At 36.6% G+C, this 17,529-nt stretch overlaps 2 protein-coding genes across 4 annotated transcripts; both read left to right on the top strand.

Annotated features, from left to right (window-relative positions):
* The first annotated feature begins 285 nt into the window (after positions 1–285).
* Positions 286–6,317, top strand: LOC113358342 (protein KAKU4-like). 2 transcript variants are annotated; one of them, XM_026601885.1, is made up of 9 exons: positions 286–728; positions 2,111–2,169; positions 2,267–2,382; positions 2,868–3,162; positions 3,295–3,471; positions 3,642–3,938; positions 4,042–4,123; positions 5,504–5,597; positions 5,676–6,317. In XM_026601885.1, exons 1-9 carry the CDS (start codon positions 425–427, stop codon positions 5,977–5,979), a joined length of 1,728 nt encoding a protein of 575 aa, XP_026457670.1. In that variant the 5' UTR covers positions 286–424; the 3' UTR covers positions 5,980–6,317. The 2 variants fall into 2 exon arrangements, with proteins under 2 accessions (XP_026457670.1, XP_026457671.1); XM_026601886.1 differs by lacking the exons at positions 5,504–5,597; positions 5,676–6,317 and adding an exon at positions 4,220–4,523.
* A 231-nt stretch (positions 6,318–6,548) lies between these two features.
* On the top strand, positions 6,549–12,292 carry LOC113358341 (UPF0261 protein SACE_5696-like). 2 transcript variants are annotated; one of them, XM_026601884.1, is made up of 11 exons: positions 6,549–6,891; positions 8,402–8,645; positions 8,727–9,064; positions 9,241–9,447; positions 9,675–9,890; positions 9,979–10,198; positions 10,312–10,559; positions 10,724–10,902; positions 11,004–11,257; positions 11,343–11,532; positions 11,878–12,292. In XM_026601884.1, exons 1-10 carry the CDS (start codon positions 6,769–6,771, stop codon positions 11,495–11,497), a joined length of 2,184 nt encoding a protein of 727 aa, XP_026457669.1. In that variant the 5' UTR covers positions 6,549–6,768; the 3' UTR covers positions 11,498–11,532; positions 11,878–12,292. The 2 variants fall into 2 exon arrangements, with proteins under 2 accessions (XP_026457669.1, XP_026457668.1); XM_026601883.1 differs by having other exon boundaries at positions 8,402–9,064.
* The last annotated feature ends 5,237 nt before the right edge of the window (positions 12,293–17,529 follow it).

The raw sequence follows: 17,529 nt of genomic DNA, 5'->3' as shown, positions 1-17,529 counted from the left end.
TTCCTTGTGGCTTTGCATCATCACTGGGTTAAACAGTCACTATTATTTTTGCACTGCCCTCTAAATAATTTAATAAAAACCATGCTTAAAAAAAATGCTTTGCCCCCGGTAAATATCCACAAACAAATTAGATGCACACCCAAAAACGTGGTCCCCATTATTTAATACATGTGTCAGTTCAATAACATGCAAAACATCAAACATTTACAGTTCCACTAAACACCTCATAAAACACCTACCCATATCTGAAAATTCCGTTTTTTCTCTTTAACTGTTTCAATTTTCAAACACACAAAAAGGAAAAAGAAAAGAATGTCGTTCTTCTTCTTTCCCGAGATCGATTTCTCATCCCCTCTATAAAATTCTCAGGAAAAGAAAAATTCTCAATAAATTTGCTCTCCAGAAATTTCACTAGTGGATTTCAATGGCGAGTTTTTTTAGGGTTCGCAGAAACTCTGATAATGAATCTGTAGGAGGGAAAATGTCACGAGGTAGAAGAATTGTGAATTACTCTCCATATGCTCGACCTTCTCCTGCTCCTGCTGCTTCTTCATCATCTCAGTCTACTGAAATTACTAAGAATGGTTGGTTTTCTGGATTTGTTGTCCCGGCATCTCGTATGATAGCTAATGGTGCTGGGAAGATAGTTTCAACTGTTTTTGGTTCTCAAGATTCTCATTCTTCTTCTGATAATGATAGTGATGATGATGACGATGAGGATATTGACGGTAAGTTCGTTTTCTTGTGATAATTTTGAATTTTAGTTTAGTTTTTTGGTTTTGAAATTCTAGGGTTTGTGTTTGACTTATGGTAGATTGTGTTAATATTTTGGGGTTTTAGTGGCTTTGGTAAGTTATCGAAAACTTCAGCGGTAATAGAAATGCTAAACGAAATCCCATTTACTTGAATGATGTTTTAAATTGTTACTGCTGTTGTGAATTTGTAAGAGAAAATCCTTAATTTTAGGCATGTATATTATTTGTGTTCTCTAGAGTTAATGGAATTTGTTCTTGGTGCTAACCTAATTTGTTCTTTCCTTTTAATAGAAGATTTGATGCAGTGGGTCTTGTCATTGAGTTCATCTACATTGTCACATAGTTAATTTACTGTAACAACAATCGAAAATCATATATTGGCTGCTGATTGGTGTTTATTGGCTAGCTTACTAATCATTATACTGTACAAATAAACAATATTGCTCCCACCTCGAATTAATTAGACTTTATACTAAACTAAAGAGCGTTGAGTACTACATGCTGTTATGTCTATTATTTGTGAAATTCCTGGGCAGTGGGATTTGGTTAAAGGGAAGCCTTGCTTCACAATGACATCTTCATATTAATAATTAGTGGTAGAATTTTTATTATCGGATCAATCTAGCTGAGGTTTGGGACTTCCTTTCAAAAACTTTGTGAAAGATATAAGGAGAAAATCCCCTATAATGAATTTTTTAAAGGTATTAATTAACTTTAGCTATTTAGTACTGTTCAAATCCCTATTTTACTTGATTTTTAAATTGTTACTTGTTTTTTGTTTTGCTGGATAATTTGTAGGGTATGGGTTTGGTATCTGTTGAGATACCAACTCTTACTGGGTATTTGGTGAATATAACAAGGCTGAGAATTATTTTTCTGAAATTTTGAAGAGAGATGGTTTTGATTCTGTTTTAGTAAAAAATCTCCAGTTTTTGGTTCGCGTCTCTATTACATGTATCCCCTAGAGTTTTTAGATTTTGTTCTCTCTGGAACGACAAGGAAAACGTTTTAGTTGATATAACTATGAAGACAGAAAATATTGTATGTCGTATGAATATGTTTAGTTTGCACCTGGGTCAATCTTTACAACCGAGTACTGGAAATGTGAAACTGTATCTTATAGATATTGTGTAAACTCTTGTTACCTTTTCTGTTTTTTTCTAAAGTAATTGTAGTTGCTGTTATTTAGTCAAGGTGGTTTTGAAGTCAAATTTGTGTTGATTAATAGTTAGGCTTGGCATGATATAGTATTTTATAGTCAGTTTTGTTTTGGACTATTTATGTAGAAAAAGCGAATCTATTTTTGATTTGAAATCTTGGCATCTTTAGTAAAAGTTCTTGTTTTTGTTGAGCAGAGAGTGGTAGTGATGACAACAATGACCATATTTCACAACGGTCAGATGGTATAAATCAGGTAGTCACTGGCTACATAATTCTCTAATTGTGATTTTTCTTTTTGGTACTAGCTGTGAACTTATAGTCATGGATCCCTTTGTTCTTTTTATATACAGAACACCATAGAATCACACAGAACAAAGTTCCTTGAGAGGCAGCCACTAGCAGTTGCGCAAAGGAGTGAATCCAAGCTTCAAATTGAACGGTTACTTATGCAAGAAACATTTTCAAGGTAACGCAAGTGATTATAGGTTTGAGGTAAATTACAGGAAAATAAGTATTCTTGATTAATTGTATACGTCAAATTGGTGGACAATATAAACTAACAAACTAGGAGGTGAAGTTGAAAAACACTTTTTTTTTCCGAGGGTCCTTTAGCAAAAACAACACCATGGAGGCTTCACGAGTTTGTAGCATATGTTTCGTTCTTGCCCAGTTCATACTGAAGCTACTATGAATATAGTTTCTCTTGTTTTTCTTCAAATGTGAAATGGATTGTTCTTTGCTATTCTTTCTCTTTTGCTAGTTGAGATTATTTTGGTTTCTTTTTGTAAATGTTTCTGTTACTGTGTGTAACTTGTACAGAAGGTAATTCAACCAGGTTCTGTAAGTTGTGTTCTGGACATCATAAGAAAGCTTGACATAGTTAGAAACCGTTCAGTATCCTTTTGCAGTTTGCTCTTAACTCTCATATGTTGGTCTCCTTTACTTCACCAGGGACGAATGCAACAGATTAACAAAGATTATTCAATCACGAGTTGTCGAGTGCCATGCCTCTAGGGAGGGTGGAAATGCTAGTCTAGGTGCTGCACAATTTGGTGAAGAAGGTCGGAAGTCGAATTCGTATATGGGCTATGGTGTCGATTCTCTTTCTTCTGGGCCTCTTGCTCTTCACTATGCAGCTATAATGGAGTCTAAGAAATGGTTGGAGGAGAAGAAGTCCGAGTCATCTCCAAAGTTGGAAAATAGCCCTCTAGCCCTCACTGCTAGCCCTTCTAATAAGTACATAGATGTAAGTGATCTTTATCTCGTGTTTCTAGTGATTTTTGCGTCCTCTGTACTAGGTTCAACTTCATTTTTTTCAGAGCATCTTTTTATTTGGGTGATGATTATCTTAGTGTTAAGTGTTAACCATATTATGCAGGTCACTGAAGGGGAAGTGGGTTCTCCTGTGCTGATGGCGAAGACATATATGAGATCCAGGCCTCCTTGGGCTTCTCCATCATCAAGCCATGTTGGATTCAGAACACCGTCACCTATTCGGATTCCTCTAGTTAAGGAGGAGACCCCTATTAGTGATCGTTCTGTATTTTCATCAAAGGTTCCACTCCAAATACCATGTTTATAATTTCCTTACTGCATATTATGAATGCTACTATAATTTTTCTTAAGCTCAATTAACTCGTATTTGGTATGATATTTCTTATCTAACAATTGCAAGTAAAATAACAGCTCTATCGTTTCATAATTGTTTCTTAAACTCATGCACAGTTCGCCAGAAGAAGCCCTCTTGCCAACAATTCACAGGAGATCCTTGCTGAATTAAGAAGAGTGCGCTTGAAGTCAGAAGAAGCTATGCTTCTATCAGATTCATCTATTCATATTCAACCATCTGCATCAGAGTTGGGCCATAAAGATGGTCGTACTGCCTCAAGAGATGGGGAGCATTCAAAAGTTGAACCAACTACAAAATCAATTGATTCTGCTGCTATGATGATGGAAAATGATGGGCTAGCAATTGAAACTACTTCCTCTGTCCCAGCCGTGATTCTGTCAAATAAAAATCAGGTCTCATTCTTTTATGTTTTGGAATATAAAGGGGATTTTATGTGTTCTAGGTTTGAAAGTTTATTGTTGTTATTTTATTTACTTCGTGATCATGAATCTGAAGGATTTGGAGGATCCCCGCTTTAAGGAATCGGTGGAAGAAACAGCTCGCGTTAACAACACATCCGAAGTGGAATACAGAGACGGTATGTTGGTAGTCCTCAAATTTGTTTGCTAAATCTCTATGAATTATTTGTATTCATTTCAGGTATCTTGTTTTGTGTTCCAATTGTTATTCTTAGGTTCTATTAGGCATTTAAAGAAAATATTGATGTTAAAACTTAGCCAGAAGCGGGAGCAAGAAAGGAAGGGATGGAAGCAAGGATTGTGATTGAAGCGTGTTAGTTTCTACCACCAATTTCCAAATGTAGACATGTAAAAGAAAAAAGAAACCTGTAAAAAGAGATAAATTGTTGTAGAAAGATAGAATATTAGTTAGATTCCTAGAGAAAAAGATGTTAATAAACCATGTGGACCTGGTTTTTGTAGAATAAAACCTTTTCCTCGAAACAGCCATTTTTTCTCTCCTATTCTTTGCCAAATTGTTTCACAGAACGTCTAGGTTATCTTTTTTATTCGACTTATTCATAGCAAGCACTCGGTCACTCAGTGAGAAACACATAACTAAGATTCTCTCTAAGAACCAAGGTGGATATCATAGGTTCTTGCTAGATGACTTGTTTCATGCTTTCCTAACTCGAAAGATTGCTCTTATTACATAGAACGTCCAGGTTATCTTTTTTATTCGACTCATATTCATAGCAAGCACTCAGTGAGAAACACATGACTAAGATTCTCTCTGAGAACCAAGGTGGATATCATAGGTTCTTGCTAGATGACTTGTTTCATGCTTTCCTAACTCGAAAGATTGCCCTTATTAGATAGAACGTCTAGGTTATCTTTTTTATTCAACTCATATTCATAGCAAGCACTCAGTGAGAAACACATAACTAAGATTCTCTCTGAGAACCAAGGTGGATATCATAGGTTCTTGCTGGATGACTTGTTTCATGCTTTCCTAACTCGAAAGATTGCTCTTATTACATAGAACGTCTAGGTTATCTTTTTGATTCGACTCATATTCTAGCAAGCACTCAGTGAGAAACACATAACTAAGATTCTCTCTGAGAACCAAGGTGGATATCGTAGGTTCTTGCTAGATGACTTGTTTCATGCTTTCCTAACTCGAAAGATTGCTGTTATTACATAGAACGTCTAGGTTATCTTTTTTATTCGACTCATATTCTAGCAAGCACTCAGTGAGAAACACAGGTTCTTGCTAGATGACTTGTTTCATGCTTTCGTAACTCGAAAAATTGCATATTGATGTTCAAACTAATATACTGTTACTGTTATGAGTTTTACACGACAAACACCGTCCAAAGTACAAATCCCTCGGTGGCCAATACTGAAATTAGAGAATTGTGGTTTATTCATGTTAATTTTGAGCTGATATGTGTTAGTATTAGGGGTCATTTGCATTTCCCATCTTCTTAATTCTGCAAATTCTGCTACTATATTTGCAGATTCAAAACTGCCAGGAGGTTCAAGTCCATTGAAGGAAATTAATGGAACAACTGAAAGAATTACTGCTAATGGTGCTCCTCCATTGGCATCAAGGTGATTTTCTAATGGAATTGCATAATGCTAAATGACTTTCAAAAAAAGAAACTTAAATAACACAGTCCTTCAATTCAGTTTGTCTGCAGGACCAGAGAATGAGGGGTCAAGTGAGAGTAGGTTGGGAATAGGCCTTGTGCCATTGGAAGAAGAGACATGTGAGCCTTTAAGCAAAGCTTCGGTTGTGATTCCAAGTGACAATGATGAAGAAATAGATAGTGGTGCCACTGGCCCTGATACTAGTTCAAGCAGGCACTTGATTGAAAATGAACCAACTTCAAGGAAGTTAAACCGTACTTTGGTGGGGAAGCAACCGCAAGAGGAAAAGAAAATTGGAAAATACAGCCGAAGAGGCAGAGGGAGAGGAAAATCACAAGCATAACAAAAAATCATATGTATTGTTCCATCAGCCAGATTTGTAATATTATTATTATTTAATGTACACTAGTAGAAGCGTAGAACTAATTGGTAGGAGGAAATGGCGTGTGTTGTATTTTAGGTGGGTTTCACTAGGTTTGTTGTGACTGACATCATTTATTCATGTTCTTTGAAGGGGTGAAGAATACTAGAGTGGAGTTTAAATTCGTATGTAGAATTCCACGTATTGGTTCTGTAAAAGTCAATTCTGTGATGTAATGAGAGATTAGTAGAGGATGCTGCTTGTTCATGCCAACTTGACAGTTGATTTCACGTTTAACCAAGTTTTTTTTTGCTACTGAATATCCTGTATGTAAAAGTCTGCTTGATCAATCAGTAAACCTCCGGAGGAAATAAACGGGGATCAACTGTTGGTGTACATTCGAGTACAATCTGCTTTTCTTTTTGGCAAAAATCATATTGGCTTCCCCAATTCGGTGTGCTAGGCTGATGCAACTGCACCACGAAACCGCTCGTGGTCGTTCGCTCAGCTGCTACGTGTTATCTATGACTCATTGTAATGGTACTGCGACAGCAATTTTGTCCATTTTCACAACTACTCGAGAGGCTTTTCACTGCAGGGACTAGCTGATGAAGCTTACTGAGTAGAAAGTGTGATACCTAAAAAGATCTTGTGAAACTTTTCTTAAAAACTTCTACAGCTACTGAATTTGAAAACCTAGATTCCCAGTCTTCAAGTTCAAGAGAAAGCCCTTCAAAAAAAAAAAGTTCAAGAGAAAGAGAAACATCAAAAATGGCCAAGGAATTCAGAGTTTATTGCATTGCAACTGCTGATACAAAGCTCGAGGAACTTCTATTTCTCTCAAGCTCAGTTGAATCAAATCTCAGCAAATTTTCCAACAACAGTAATTTTAAAGTAAGATATCTCTTCCTTTCATCTTCTCTTTCTTCAATTAGGTTCAAGGAAAACGTGATATTCATTTCAACGTTTATCTGCTTCATCTCTTGCTTTTTCTTCAAATTCCATGATAGATAATAGGACCTTAAACGGGTTATATAATAGTGTTTATTAGGTTATGTGACTGCAATTCTATTATTCAATCTACTTCTGTGTTTTGTCCTTCTTTACTTGTTCAATCTGTGGTTATGTTAAAGCGGCATTCTGAACCATGCGATAACATTTCAGCATTCCAAACAAGTGCAATGTCCACAGAATTCAAACATATTTCTTAAATTCATCTCCATAATCACTGAGCTTACAATTGATCTCGTCTTCCTAAAACTAGTTCTATATTTCATCCCAGATCTTAAGTTTCCAGTGTCCACTACTTTCACGAGAATTTGTATAGTTACAGTATCATTCTACAAAATATTCAGCCGTCAAAATCTTTTCTATACGATGATAAATGTAAGTGTTGAGTGTAAGAAACAGTATGTATAGACAGATAGATAATACCATTATGGATCAAATTCGATGAAATACACTCACTTAGTTCAACTACATAAGTAAACTTCAAAATACATAAAACTAGATAGTAAGATTCTGCAATCACCAGTCGTTTTACCTAATCATCTATATCCTTGGCATATGCGCATATTGCTGCATTTCTACTAATAATTTTAAATCATCACATAGAAACTGTGTTTGGCAATTACAAATGAACGGGAAACATGATAAGCTAATCATGAACACCAAACTTCAATACCGCCAGTGCTGCTGCTGCTGCTGCTGCTGCAACAGTAGTGATAAGCTACTACTGAAATTAGGCAGTGTTGGAGCCCCACTTTTCCAGGGTGATTTTGCTGGTGGTGGCAGTTCTTTAACAAAAACAGCAAGTTTCATACCTTGTCTACAAAAACTTCCGCCACTGATAAAGTAATAGGGTCTCGGTTCCTCAATTTCCCACACGTCACGTCCTGCTCCCCGAGACACTTTCGCAATAAAATGACCTGATGAGCTGCATGATTCATAATCTGTCTTGTTCACTTCATAAACGCTGTACAGGCCCCTATTTGACTTAGCCATTATTACTATCACCAATCCTCTCATAGAGACCTCCATTACTACAACTGCTGCTACAAATTTAATGGCTGGGCTAACAGAGCAGCCAAATACAGTAGAAGATTCAGTGTTTCAGGTGAATGGTTGGAAAGTGATCCTCCATTTGGCCTAAATCTGATTTATCTTTTCTCTTTGTTAATGTATCTTTCTTTTCTAGCAAAATATAATAAAATTAGTTTCATTGAGTCGAGGCCTTTACCATATACTGAACTGAAAAGTACACACTTCGATGGGCACAGAAATGTGGGTTCTCATTGTTGCCCGTGGTGGTGCTTTTAATGAGCGCCAATACCAAAGCAAAATGTTGCTTTTGATCCTGATTGATATCTGTAATTGATGCTTCAATCTTGGTGTTTTTGGTTAGGTGCAAGTGACAGTTGTGGATGTTTCAGCTAGTCAGAAGGAAATCGAGAATTTTGGAAAATTTTCATGTGTGACTAGAAAGGAGATTTTATCTTGCTACTACGAGACTCAGCAGCAACAACAACCCTTTAATAGTCTTCCTAATGAGAGAAGTGAAGCTATATCTGTCATGAGTAAGGCACTTGATTGTTTTCTCAGGAAAACTCATGAAAATAAAACTCTTGCTGGAGCCATTGGCCTTGGAGGTAGTGGAGGAACATCTCTAATATCTGCTGCTTTAAGATCTTTTCCATTAGGAATTCCTAAATTCATTATATCAACTGTAGCAAGTGGTCAGACGAGTTCTTATATTGGGACGTCTGATTTGGTGTTGCTGCCATCAGTGGTGGATATTTGTGGGATTAATAGCGTAAGCCGGGTAGTATTGTCTAATGCTGGTGCGGCTATCGCGGGGATGGTAGTTGGAAGACTTTTGGATTTGGGAGATACTTGTAAGATGAGTAAAAAACCAACTGTGGGCATAACTATGTTCGGTATTACTACTCCATGTGTAAATGCAGTTAAAGAAAGACTGGAGACTGAGGGTTATGAAGCATTGGTTTTCCATGCAACTGGGGTTGGTGGCAAAGCTATGGAGGATTTGGTTAGACACGGGTCCATACAGGTATATTCTAATGTAACAATTACTGGTTTCTAGAGTCCCATGCATGAGGTAAATTTTGTCCCAAGGTCTGAGTACAATGATTCATGTGTACTGTCTACGTTATTATAACAGAAAAGGAAAATTCAAGATTTATGGTATATATTCACTCAAAGAATGTCTATTGTGGTCATATTTAGGCTGTTTTGGACATCACCACATCTGAAGTAGCGGATTATGTTGTGGGAGGTATTATGCCCTGTGACAGTTCTCGCTTTGATGCTATTATAGAGAAGGAGATCCCCTTAGTTCTGAGCATAGGGGCCTTGGATGTGGTGAATTTTGGACCTAAAAACAGCATACCTTCCGAATTTCATCAAAGAAATATTCTAGTACACAATGACCAGGTAATTGTGGTACATATTTGCCTGGATCTATTCGTTTTTTTTGTTTGGTTCTTTTTTTTGGTTAACTTGCTTATTTTACTAACTGAATCAGATCTGTATTGTTGTTGTCATTAGAATAGCTATATCTGAATGAATGTTATGCTAATTGTTGTGATGACTACTTATTTCTTCTATGTAACAAAAATATCATTTTAGTAACTGAATCCATCTATGTCAACCATCTGCAGATTTCAGTCATGCGAACAACGGCAGATGAAAACAAAAAAATTGCTTCTTTCATTGCGAGCAAATTTAATAAAGCATCATCGAAAATACGTATTTGCCTTCCGCAGAAGGGTCTATCTTCCCTTGATGCACCTGGGAAACCCTTTTATGATCCGAATGCTACCACAACTCTTATTAATGAACTAGAGAGGCTTGTTGTAACTAACGGCAATCGGCAGGTAAAGTTACTGTTCTATATATCTGTTTACTGTCGTACCCCGCCTTCTCTCTATTGCCTTTCTAAAAAACGTGACTTCCTCTTGATAGGTAAAGAGGTGTCCTTATCATATAAATGATGCTGCATTTGCAAATGCATTGGTTGACTCTTTCTTGGAGATAACTGTTGATAATCTTAAAGAAGGAAGTCATCGAGAGGACATCCTTGAAGCAAATCAAGACCACCAAGAGAAACCCATTTCGCACGAACGTATCTCGAGTCCTACTGCAAGTTTTTCCATTCCAACGGACTTTCCTGATGCAAGACCAGGTTATAGTTTAACAAGTCTTGTGGTTAATTCCACAAAGAAGTCACATACAAATACACATATATGTATTTCCCCTTCAAGCATGCTAACAGTTAATTATTGATCATCACTATAGAAACTTTGCGGAGAACTCGGAAAATATTGCAGCACCTGAGAGAGCAAATAAACAAAGGGATACCAATAATAGGAGCTGGTGCAGGAACGGGCATATCTGCTAAGTTCGAAGAAATAGGGGGTGTAGATCTGATACTTGTATACAACTCAGGGCGCTTCCGCATGTCAGGAAGGGGTTCTTTGGCTGGTATGTTGCCTTTTGCAGATGCAAATGCAGTGGTACTTGACATGGCAAATGAAGTATTACCTGTAAGTCACAGCTCTCGAACACTAGCTCAATAGGCACTTTAGAACCTAGAGATAGAGGTGTTGGAAAAACTTGGTTTAATGACTCATGGTCTGCTGGTATGAACCAGATTGCTGTTAGATATCTATGTGCAGCTCTGAAAGACTTGACTTTCAATGTTGTGCAGGTGGTAAAGGAAGTCCCTGTTCTTGCAGGTGTGTGTGCAACTGATCCATTTCGCCGTATGGACTACTTTCTAAAGAAGTTAGAGTCACTAGGTTTTGTCGGTGTGCAGAACTTTCCGACTGTGGGACTATTTGATGGTAATTTTAGGAAAAATCTGGAGGAGACAGGAATGGGATATGGGTAAGCCTTGAAAGAAGATCTTATCATCTTTAATTTGGTGATTTGCTTTATATTCTTATCCTCGTATGGTCATTCTCCAAATTTGTTCATTTCCTGGTCAGCTTGGAAGTAGAGATGATTAGGAAGGCACATAGTATGGGACTCTTGACAACACCATATGCTTTCAATCCAGATGAAGCAATTTCCATGGCAAAATCTGGTGCTGATATCATCGTGGCGCATATGGGGCTAACTACATCAGGGTCAATCGGTGCAAAGACAGCCATCTCCTTGGAAGATAGCGTTGTTATTGTACAAGCAATTGCGGATGCAGCTTCCGTGATTAATCCCAATGTTATTATACTCTGTCATGGAGGTATTTTCTGGGGCGCTTTCAACATCTTTGATTTGAGTTTATTTATTTCTTAAACCTTTTTCTCGCATGCAAATGCTATTTGCAGGCCCAATATCAGGTCCTAAGGAAGCAGAGTTTGTATTGAGGAGAACCAAGGGTGTTCATGGATTCTATGGTGCATCAAGCTTGGAGAGGTTGCCAGTTGAGCAAGCTATCACAAATACTATCCGAGAATACAAATTGATTTCCCTCGTTTCATAGCGATTAAGTCTATATCCCATTGAATATATTGTTCGGTATGTGTTTCCAGGGCTCATCTCAACTAAAATCAATTATTATTATATACTAGCATATATAAGAATTTTTTTCCTTCCAGAATTAGTATTGAAAAGCCATTGAATTGCATCCATGTTTACAGCCCATAGCATTCTCATCTCTATTATCATCAGTAAAAAGTAATTAGAAGCAACAGACCAGAGCTTAAACGTAACAGAACTTCACGATGAGCACCACTGGAATGTGTGTCATCCACATTCGCTCCTGTAGTTGCTTAGCTATGTTATGAGTTTGCATTGGTTCTTGATTCTTTGTTTTCTTATGTTCTACTTCTTTAAGTTTCTTTTGATTTTCTCTCTCTTCAGGAATTTGACAACGCCATTACGGGAAAACATCAGCTTCATCGCTCTTCATCAACTCTTGGGTTACTTCTGCAGTCGTGGTTTGTGATTCTTGTGTTTGTTCTTTTTCTCCAAATAAGTGGTGTTTGTCAATAGAAAGGTAATTTGAGTTGAGTATTATGAACCCTGGAGGAGTAATGTAAGACATTTGAATGTGCACATCCATTTGTTGGGACATAGCAAAGCAGGGTCAGTGTAGTCTTAGCTGTAAAAATAATGATCCTCTGTCTATAGTCTCCACAACTCAGACCGTAAACCCGTCAATGAGGTTTGGTTGCCCAGATAGGGGCAGCTGTAAAACACAAGTGCAAATGCAAGGCCTCCTGTTGTCATCTTAAAAGTTAACCAAAGTAATGAAAGGCGTATATTATATTGATAAGGTGGATCTTCATTTGTCCGGCCTCTATTATTACATTGTAATCAGTATTCTCGAATTTTAGTATTCATCGGCAAATTTTAAACTACCAGAAGGCTAGAAGATTAAATTTTTTTGATAATAACACTTTTACAAGGCTATAAGATAAAATATGATGAAAAAAAGAAGTTTATGATATCAAGACATACAACTTGTATAGAGCTCTGTTCTGTAAGCATGACCTAAGATTTTCTCAAGTGTTTGTTTTGCAAAATTCTAATGTAACTATCAAGTTCGAGAAGCAATTCGTGCTATACCTAATTCAATTTCCTCTCAATTTTTGGATTCCTAAACTACTTCATCAAGATTGTCATCAATTTTTGCATTTTCAGGACTACTCCATCACTACTAAAACCATTAGAGAGAAGAACACCTACCCCAACTCTCAAAATCAACAAACAAGAATCATTCAAAGCCTTAATATTACTACCACAATAACTGGAAAAGTACAAGAAAACAAGAACACCTACCAACTGTTTATACAAGCCAGTGAAATTCTAGAGGTTCACAACCCTCAATTTAAACAAAATTCTTCCAAGACCACCATCCACAATCACCATAACACTACCATTGGTAAAATCTGTTAGAGCATTGCTCGGTCGAACTCGCAAGCGTTGCTATCTCAAGTTTGTTTGCCAAGTTTAGTTGCCAAAACTATCTTGATTTCTAGTCTACTTATAGCTAAATATCGGACTAGGATAATAAGTGTAGTTGAGCTCTAGACTCCACGGCGTTCATCATGCAAAGACGAAGAACTACTCAAAGAACTGGTGGAACTTCATCGACAAAAAGGTATGTGGATACTTGAACTTATCTATCACTCAAAAGTCTATCTATTCTATCTCATATCTTGAGACAAAAGTCGTAATGCTATATAGACTTCGATTATACACATTTGCTATTTCGAGCCGAGTTTATCTCGCTTATCCATTTCTCGAAATATGTGTTGGTAAGCTTTCGCTTTGGCCAAGTTCATCTTTACTCGTGACGAAAGTCATGTTGATCATTTCAATAACTTGAAAATCACTTTGATGAAAAATAGTTTGTGAATAACAACTATATGACATCCTCTAAGAAAGTTTCAATGATTGAAATGAAAGTTTAGAATATATAACCATGGATGGATATAAACATTGTATGTGAACTCATACCTGTGTAAGTCCAAAATCCTTGAACCAAAGTATGCGTACTTTTATTAGATTAGGATGTCCGGAACTAAGTCCACATATTTGTATGCATACTGTCGGAAGTTCACATCCCGTGAATTTCTGCTGAAGTTTGTGAACCAAAAACAAGCTCAATCCGGGTACTTAAGTATGTGTAACGATATGCGTACTTAAGCGGGTTATTTTCTAAAAACGGTTTATTCGTGAACTAAGACATTTATAAATTAGGGAATGCAATCTTTGCAAACCGCCGCTATAATTGTTCATGAATCAATTCGAGTGAATCAAAATCGTTTTTGCTTGCGTCTTGTATACTTATATGAGATCTAAGCAATCGAACAACTCTCTAACTAGTTCTTTTGAGTCATTTGGACTAGTTATGGTGAAGATGAATAGGGTTGATATGAAAGTGCTCATATGGCTAACCATTGGTTAACTATTGTTGAACCAACTAAGTGTACACGTTTAGGTACGGTTACTCAAACCTAAATGAAGTTACATTTCATTTGTGTATAACAAGTTAAGTTCGATCTAACGGTTGAAAGATATTAGCTTGAATCTAATCAGGTATTCATATAACGGTGAATATTGAATGCTTTTTTACCAAGGTAACTTAGATTGCAAACCCTGATTTGGAGACTATATAAAGTAGAACTCTAGTAACTGGGAAACCTAATCCCCACACCTCCTGTGTGATACTAGTTGTATAATCTAGAGTCAATTCTCCTTTAACCTTAGGTTTTTCACGAAACCCTGTAGGTTAACGACTTGAAGACTTCATTGGGATTGTGAAGCCAGACCCAACTATTTTCTCTGTAGTTGCGTGATCTGATCTTGTTGTTTCTATCGTATTTGAGTACAATTGTAAGATTGGCTTGAGATTAATTTCTCTGATATGCAAGATAGAAAAGTAGTCACAAACACATTCGTCTCATCGTTTGTGATTCCACAATATCTTGTTTCGCTAGTCGATTAAGATTATTGTGAGGTGATTGATATTGCTAGGTTGTTCTTTAGGAATATAAGTCTGGTATATCAATTGGTTTATGTTCACCTTGATTTATCAAAATACGGAAAAAAATTCGTAGGTATTTCTGTGGGAGACAGATTTATCTATTCATGTAGACTTTTCTGTATGAGACAGATTTGTTTATTAAAGTCTTCGACTTTGGGTCATAGCAACTCTTAGTTGTGGGTGAGATCAACTAAGGGAATCAAGTGCGTAGTATCCATCTTGGATCAGAGACGTAAGGAGCGCAACTGTACTTTGGATCAGTGTGAGATTGATTGGGGTTCAACTACAGTCCAGCCCGAAGTTAGCTTGTAGTAGGTTAGTGTCTGTAGCGGCTTAATACAGTGTGTGTTCAATCTGGACTAGGTCCCGGGGTTTTTATGCATTTGCGATTTCCTCGTTAACAAAACTTCTGGTGTCTGTGTTTTTTCTTTTCCGCATTATATTTTGTTATATAATTGAAATATCACAGGTTTTGCGTTGAATCGATCAATTGGTAAATCCAACCTTTGGTTGGTGATTGAAATTGATTGATCCTTGAACATTGGTCTTTGGTACCGTTCAAGTTTATCTCTTATATTCAATCGAGCTCGCAAATTATTATTTGTTTGATTGCGGATTGAATTGAGAGATTGACATATAAATCTTTGATATACTTTTCGTAAGATTGAGTCTGACTGTCTAGTTGATTCTCTTGAAAGTATATTGGAGTTAGTCCATAGAGATTGCTAAGAGAAATATTGGGTGAGGTTGTTGTACCCCCATTTTTTCAGTTAGTATCAGAGCGAGCAAACACTTTTAAAGACCTCATAAGTCTGTGTTTGTAAGCGATCTGACTCTATGGACAGAAATTCTATCTCCATAAACGTACCACCAGTCTTCGATGGATCAAACTACTTGTGGTGGAAAATCACTATGCGCGCTTTTCTTCAAGCTCGTGATTTTCAAACATGGGTACGTGTTGTTAATGGCTATACTTCTCCAGTTAATACAGAAGGCGATGTGTCTATACCTAAGGATATTGGTAGATATAGTCCAGAAGAAATCCTTGCTGCAAAGCAAAATTCTGACGGCTTAAATGCTATTATACATGCCATTACCAAAGATCTTCGGCATCATGTGACTACGTGCACGAAGTCTAAAGAATCCTGGGATATCTCAGAAACCGTATTTGAAGGAAATACCTGTAAAAAAGAAGCTAGGTTTCAAAACCTAAATTATGATTGGGAAAACCTTCATATGGCAGATAGAGAATCATTTGATGAGTTTAATCATAAAGTGTCTGAAATTGTTAATGCATCCTTTGCATTGGGTGAGATTATTCCTGAAAAGGACATTGTGATGAAGATTCTCAGATCTCTGCCATCCAAATACGATTCTAAGAAGCATGCCATCGTTGAAGGAAATAACCTTGATACACTTTATAGGAATACTCTGGTTGGAAAGCTTAAATTTTTCGATCTTGAACTTTATCAAAGAGAAAAACGTCACTTGTTAAGCAATCATGTTGCTACATCTGATAAAAGGTCTCGACGTCCTAAATTGATTGATACAAGGGATGATAATTGCTTTAATTCAACTTTGTCACTAATTATACAACAACTTAAGAAAACTCTTAGACTGAAGAAGATAAAGTCTCAAAAGAAAGCCCAGTCAGTCAGAACAGAAGACAAAAAAGTTCAGAAAATCTATGATAATAAAACTTGTTCCAAGTGCTATAGAAGTATCCATGACTCTTCCAAGAGTTCTTATAAGGAGTTAAGTGAGTTAACTAAAGCATGGATGGCTACTCTTGACTATTTTCCTGAGGATGATATCTGTGAAAGTTCTCTTAATCTCTTTGCTGATAATCACATTAATCCTCCGAATAGTCCTGATTATTCCACGATGAACAATCTTACTTCTCCAGAAGTGTTTCAACTGGAAAAGGAAACCTTGATTAAAAAGAATGAAAATCTGAAAGTCAACTGTTTGATTTAAGACAGGAGTTTTGTATCGCTCGCAGTTGTGATCCTAATAAGAAACATCGAACTTCTTCGATTAATTCTTTTAAGCATTATCAGCAAATTGCTCCTGATTCTATGTCAGTCTCAAATCAACCTAAATAGGATGATATGGAAATCTACAAGGACTTACCAAACTGTAAAAATCAGGATCATCTTGAAATTGTAAGCAATAAAGGTCAAGAATATTCCCCCTCTGTTAAACCTTGTTTTTAGAAGACGAAAAGGAAACAACCTTTGAAATCCTCATTCCTTTCAAAAGAGATTTGCAAAGCCATTCATAGTTTGCGAAAATCAACAAACAAAGTTTTCGAAACAATGCTAAAGGAGGAAAGAATGATGTGTATAACTCTTCTTTCTTGAAGGAAAAACAGAAATAAGGAATAACAAATACTTCATCCCCTCGTAAGAAATCACCCAGTCCTGTTGAGGATTGGAGGAATTACATTGTGTAATTCTGTTTAAGATGATTCTTATTTGTCACTCTTTGGAAAGAATCATAATCTTCAATAGGGTTGTGATGAATTTTCTCTGTTGTTCCTCTAAGTTTAATTCTGTTTCTTGTTGTTGCTCTTCAGTTTTAGTCAAGAACCGTTTGAGTAAGTGAACGATTTTTCCTGTAAAGACTTTTTCTTGGGGATAACCAAATTATGTTAGGGTTTTGGTCAAAGATATTTTTGGAAAATTTATCCCATATCTTCATTCCTTCTTAAGATGAAGATTGAAAAAGCGGGGGGTCTAACAACACCACCCAATATTTTATTTAGAAATCTGTATGGACTAACTCCGAAATACTTTCTAGAGAATAAACTAGACATTCAGACTCAATCTAGTTACAAGTATCTCAAGGAGTTAATATCTCTCTCTTGTATTGATTTACTCAAGCTAATAGAAATCAGCGAGTCTTTAATCAAACACAAGGAATAACTTGGATGGTACCAAAGACGAATATCCAAGGACCAATCAATGACAATCAACAACCAAAGGTTCGATTACTCTATTTGATGATCTAACGCACAA

The sequence above is a fragment of the Papaver somniferum genome, chromosome 3 (genome assembly GCF_003573695.1).
Source record: "Papaver somniferum cultivar HN1 chromosome 3, ASM357369v1, whole genome shotgun sequence".
NCBI lineage: Eukaryota > Viridiplantae > Streptophyta > Magnoliopsida > Ranunculales > Papaveraceae > Papaver > Papaver somniferum.
This window is presented reverse-complemented; position numbering and strand designations above follow the sequence as displayed.

What these genes read in the sequence shown, in the direction of transcription:
- LOC113358342 (XM_026601885.1), top strand. Translation starts at nt 425, where the DNA reads ATGGCGAGTTTTTTTAGGGTTCGCAGAAACTCTGATAATGAATCTGTA. An exon ending in TGACGATGAGGATATTGACG is followed by an intron (nt 729 to 2,110) that starts GTAAGTTCGTTT and finishes TTTGTTGAGCAG; the next exon opens with AGAGTGGTAGTGATGACAAC. An exon ending in TTCTGTCAAATAAAAATCAG is followed by an intron (nt 3,939 to 4,041) that starts GTCTCATTCTTT and finishes ATGAATCTGAAG; the next exon opens with GATTTGGAGGATCCCCGCTT.
- LOC113358341 (XM_026601883.1), top strand. Translation starts at nt 6,769, where the DNA reads ATGGCCAAGGAATTCAGAGTTTATTGCATTGCAACTGCTGATACAAAG. An exon ending in CCAACAACAGTAATTTTAAA is followed by an intron (nt 6,892 to 8,401) that starts GTAAGATATCTC and finishes GTTTTTGGTTAG; the next exon opens with GTGCAAGTGACAGTTGTGGA. An exon ending in TTAGACACGGGTCCATACAG is followed by an intron (nt 9,065 to 9,240) that starts GTATATTCTAAT and finishes GGTCATATTTAG; the next exon opens with GCTGTTTTGGACATCACCAC.